At 35.0% G+C, this 5,572-nt stretch overlaps 1 protein-coding gene across 1 annotated transcript; it reads right to left on the reverse strand.

Annotated features, from left to right (window-relative positions):
- Nucleotides 1-3,817: 3,817 nt before the first annotated feature.
- Nucleotides 3,818-4,786, reverse strand: LOC119545314 (olfactory receptor 1J4-like). The gene has a single exon (XM_037850811.1). It carries the CDS (start codon nt 4,784-4,786, stop codon nt 3,818-3,820), a length of 969 nt encoding a protein of 322 aa, XP_037706739.1.
- Nucleotides 4,787-5,572: the final 786 nt, after the last annotated feature.

The raw sequence follows: 5,572 nt of genomic DNA on the forward strand, positions 1-5,572 counted from the left end.
TCTTCTTTGTGTTTTTTGAAGATCAACATTTTATTTTTATTTTGATGAAATCCGTGTTATTGATCTTTTGCATTTAGAGTTTGTTCCTGTGTCATTTTTAAGAAGTCCTAACAAAAGCCAAAGTCACTAAAATATTCTACTGGTTTTCTTCAGAATATTTGTAATTTTGTTTCTTAAATTTTTGACCCATTTTGAGTACATTTTTCTGTATGGTGTGAGGTGAGAGTTTATATTTTTGCATATTATCCAATTGTCCTAGCACCATCTGTTGAAAATATTATCCTGTCCCTTTTGGAGTGCCTGATACTTTGTCAAAAATCAACACACTGTGCAACTGTGAGGTTATGTCTGGACTCTATTGTGATACACAGATTGATTGGTTTATCTTTACATATATACCATACTGTCTTGATTATTTTAACTTTAAGTAGGTCTTCAAATCACATAGTGTAATTTCTCCAATTTTGTTCTTTTTTTTTCAAAATTGTTCATCTATTCTAAGTTCTTTTTTTCATGTAAATTTTAGAATCATCTTACCAGTTTCTACAAAATACCTCCTGGGATTTTGATTAGGAATACACTGAATTTGTCAATTAATTAAGAATATTGTCTTCATAACACTGAGTCTTCCAATCCGTAAGCAATTATATCTCTATGGAAATTTAGGTCTTTTTAAATTACTCTCAGTAGTTTTCAGTGCACTAGTTTTGTGTCAGTTTTGTGACTTTTCCCTAGATATTTCCTACTTTTGATGGTATTCTAAATAACATTGATTTTTATTTCAATTTCCTGTCTAACTGAAATAAAATTTTGCTATTTTTTTCTAATATATAGAAATACATTGATTTTTAAATTGATCTTGTATCCTGAAACCCTGATAAAGTCACTTACTACTTTAGATAGATTGAGTAGCAATTCTATATATCTACATATCCTACATATTTATGTAGGATATTCTATATTGATAGATGACTGTGAGTCTTGTCTTTCATATAGATGATTTTCTTTTTCTTGACTTGTTGCATTGGCTAAGAGCTCCAGTACAATTTTAATAAAAAAGGTGTAATTGACATTCTTCAATCTTCCGCTATTAAATATGATGTTCACTTTAAGGTTTTCACAGATATTCTTTTTTGGCTTAAGAAAAGTCCTCTATTCCTAGTTTTCTGATTTTTAAAAAACTCAAGAATGGATGCTGCATTTTGTCAAGTGCTTTTTTCTGCATATCTGAGGTGAAAATATGGATTTTCTTCATTTGTCAATTAAAATGGTGAATTACAATGATTGATTTCAAATGCTATATGCACAAGGCATTGCTGAGATGAAACCTACTTGGTCATGATGTGTTATCTCTTTTATATATTGTTGGAATTGATTTGATAAAATTCTGTCAATGATTTTTAGCATGAGTGTTTATGAGAGATACTGGTCTGTGGTTTTATTTTTGGTGTTATCTTTTTTTGAGAAGTTGACATGGGACCATGCTGACTTCTTAGAAACTCTAGAAGAGTTTGTGGAGACATGGTATTATTTCTTCTTAAATGTTTGGTAGAACTCATATGTGAGTGAATCTGTGTCTTTAGTCTTCTTTATGGGATCATTTTAAACTACAAATTCAATATCTTTAATGAATATAGGGTTGTTCTTCATGTGGTTCTTGCATAAACTTTAGGGTGTTTTTTGTTTGTTTGTTTATTTTGCTGTTCAAAGAATTTGTTTCATCAAAGTTGTGAAATTTATTCACCTAAAATTGTTCATAACATTTACTATTCCTGAATATCTGTAGAATCTGTGTCACTGCTCTTACATAGTGGTAATATGTGTCTTCTGTTTTTTTTCCTGATTAGTCTTGCTAAAGGCTTATTGATTTTATTGTTTTCTAAAAGAATGATTTTTTAGTTTAAATTTCTCTATTATTTTTCTGTTTTCTATCTTATTAATTATGTCATTGTCTTTACTGCTTTTTGATTTCTGCTTATTTGGTGTTCAATTTGCTTTTTCTCTAACATAGATGTTTAGTGCTATAAATTTCCCTTTTAGCACTAGTTTAGTGGTATTCCGAAAGTTGTTATGTTGTGTTTTCATTCATACTGTTCAAAATTCTTCATAATTTCACTTTTGATTTCTTCTTACATGCATGGGTTATTTTGAAATGCATTATTTAGCTTCCAAATGTTTGGAGATTTCCCAGATATTATTTTTTATTGATTTATAATTTAATTACTCTGTGATCAGAGGACACTCTTTGTGTGATTTATATCATTTTAAATTTACTGAGACCTGTTATATAACGAGAATTCATTCATTTAACATGGCTTATAATGCTACCATAATTGCATTAGAGACCAAAATTCCTTGTCTGTATTATTTCAAAGCATCCTGGTTGGTATCCCTGCTTTCACACTTGCTTTCTTTTGGTAGAGTCCCAAAAAAAGAGCCAGAAGGGTACTTTTAAACTTAAACCAGATAATGCCACTCCTCTCCTGACAATTTTCTACTGGTTTCCCAACTCATTCACAGTTAAACCAAGACCTTATAATTGCCTAAAAGACGTTACACAAAAATATTTCTTGTCTCTAACCTTTTCTCTTCTACACTACTATCCAACCCCATCTTCCCCACCCCTCCCTGCTCACTCACTGCTAGCCATACTAGGTTCCTCTGTTTCTTTAAAATGCTGAGCATTCTTCTATCTGGGACCCTTTGCTATTTCTACTCCTCCAATTTGGAATGTTCTTCCCCTCAGATACAAACAATATTTTATATCCCTGCTTTCTTTAATCTTTTTACTCAAATCCTTCCTTCTTAAGGAAGTCTACCTTGACCACTAGACTACCTAAAATTGAAGGCCAACCCCCAGAGTTCCTGATCCCCCTCACCCTGCTTCTTGTTGTTGTTCATAATATAGAATTTATAATCTAATAACACATAATATAATTTATGTCTTTATTATGTTTATTGACATTCTTTCCCCCTTTAAAATGTAAATTCCTCATGGAGAAAAGTTTTTATTCACTTGTATAAAAAAGTGCCACAGAAGGGATGGAACACAAATTTATTAATGACTGATAAACCTGCATATGTTTATCTTTGCTTCAACAAGAAATGGATTGTCTCGGGGCAGAAAGAGATAAATGTAGTTATTCCAAACACAAGTAAGCAAATGGATACAAACTATTCCATCAAAAAAAAAATCTCATTGAGGAAAAACACTTACTTAGAATTAGGAAATTTGTTAACATGGAAATTAACCTAGAGGTCTCTTTGAGTTCTTCCCACCATGAGCACAATAAAATTAGCTATTAATGACAAAAGCTTTGCAATTTGTTTACATTTTAGGAAAGTGTAAAAAAAGTTATTAATCAGTAATGCATTAGAAATACAAGCCCCTGAACTTCCTTGCCTTAAAAACTAGGAACTCTACCATGTTTTTATAGCTGTAGAAGAAAATAACAAACTAAAACATAGATTATTAATTTTCATTTAACCATTTTTATAAACACTTTATCTCAAATAACATTTTGTAAAGATTAAAACTAACTCAAAGAAGGGGTCAAATGTACGTATCACTCTATATATTAAAAGTACCATCTCATAGGCACATTACATTTGACAGTTCTAATCTCCAATTTGAGAGTCAAGATTTAGAGTGATAAGATACCACCAGCAATTATAGTTCACACTTCTAATTCCAAGGAGTACTGGGGACCAAAAAACAGGAGATACCATAAAAAGGGGAGTGGGTAGAGTGCAAGCTATAAGTTTGACCATCTACCAACACATTTTTGAAGGTGATTTCTCTGACACGGTCAATGGATCAGGTAAGAACAAGAGTAGATGACTGTGACTTGGAGAAAAAGATCTCCCTTTGGAGAAGTTTCCCCATAGCCCCGTTCATGTCTCTGTTCCTCAGGCTGTAGATGAACTGGTTGAGCACAGGAGTGACCACTGTGTACATCACCAAAGCAATTATGTCCTTGTCTTTGGAGCTGCTTGATGATGGGAAAAAATACAATGTCATAATTGTCCCATAAAATAGAAAAACCACAGAGAGGTGAGAGCCACAAGTGGACAGGGCTTTATAGATCCCCTTGATTGAGGGAAACCTCAGGATGGTGGCCCCAATGTGGCCATAAGAGACTAGAACACCAATAAATGACAGGATGATGACCAATCCCCCAACAGCAAAGATGAAAATATCATTGAGGGAGGTATCTGAGCAGGATAGCTTAAGCAGGGCAGCTAGGTCACAGAAGAAGTGGGAAATGACATTGTCAGCGCAGAAGGTCAGTCGAGCCAGGAGAAGAGTGTGGGACAGGGCACTGGCAAATGAGAGGAACCAGGATCCCACCAACAGAAATATACAAAGCTCATCCCGCATGATGGTGGTGTAGTGTAGAGGGTGGCAGATGGCCACATACCTGTCGTATGCCATCACTGCAAGAAGAAGGTTATCGATACAACCAAAGAATATAAAAAAATACGTCTGTGTTACACATTGTGCATATGGGATGGATTGATCCTGAGTATGCATGTTTATCAGCATCTTAGGGACAGTGACAGATGAAAAGGAGACATCAGTGAGGGCCAAGTGGCTGAGGAAGAAGTACATTGGGGTGTGGAGGTGAGAGTCCAGCCTGATGAGCAGGATGATGAGCAGATTCCCCAGCACCGTGGTGAGGTACATGCCCAGGAAGAGGGCAAACAACATGCCTTGCTTCTCTGGCCGGATGGGGAGCCCCAGGAGAAGGAATTCGGTCACACTGCTGTGGTTCTCCCACCTCATGCTTCTCTTCTCTTTTCTGGGAATGAATAGATATTGGAAACGCCACAGATGACAAATAGTGTTAATGGCAATCACAGAAGTTATCTTTATTGTACTAGAGAATTGTTCAAACTATTCTGCACATTCTTTTGCCTGAATCCTATCCTCACCCAGTGGAGCCAGAGGGAGCCATCAGACCTCCAATCACCATCAATTGAATGGTGCTTAAACCAAGGGAATTTTTTATTAACCCAGGGGAAATTTATTTATTTGCTCGACTATGTGTCAGACACCATGCTTTTCCCTGCAGACAAGAGAGAAAACACTCTTCCTTCAGACAGCTCACCTTCAGCTACTGGTTCAGAGCAGGGTATCTATCTGCTGCTGACTTCTTGTGGGTTCTGGCTCCACCACTTTATAGCTGGTCTCAACAATTTACTCTCTCCCAGCCCTATTTTTCACATCTACAAAATAAGTCTACGCAAATAAGTCTACACAAATAAGACTTGAAAGAGTTAAATGATTCAATGTGATTTATGATCTTAGGTCAGAGTTTTTCACATAGTAAGACACAGAAATGTTATATCATTATTCCATTGTAAGTGTCCAGATAAATCCTAGATTAATCTTTAGGAATCCAGTATACCAGAAATATAAGCTGGGCATTAGATAATTCAGGTGGGTGACCTAGAAGTTCTATTAACCTATGTGGTCTCTCACAATCTCAAGGAAGATGGTTAATTTCCTACTTGAATTTAGTTTGATGAATACTATTTAGTTTGGAAAGAAACAAATTACACTTCACCT

The sequence above is a fragment of the Choloepus didactylus genome, chromosome 10, assembly GCF_015220235.1.
Source record: "Choloepus didactylus isolate mChoDid1 chromosome 10, mChoDid1.pri, whole genome shotgun sequence".
Taxonomy (NCBI): Eukaryota; Metazoa; Chordata; class Mammalia; order Pilosa; family Megalonychidae; genus Choloepus; species Choloepus didactylus.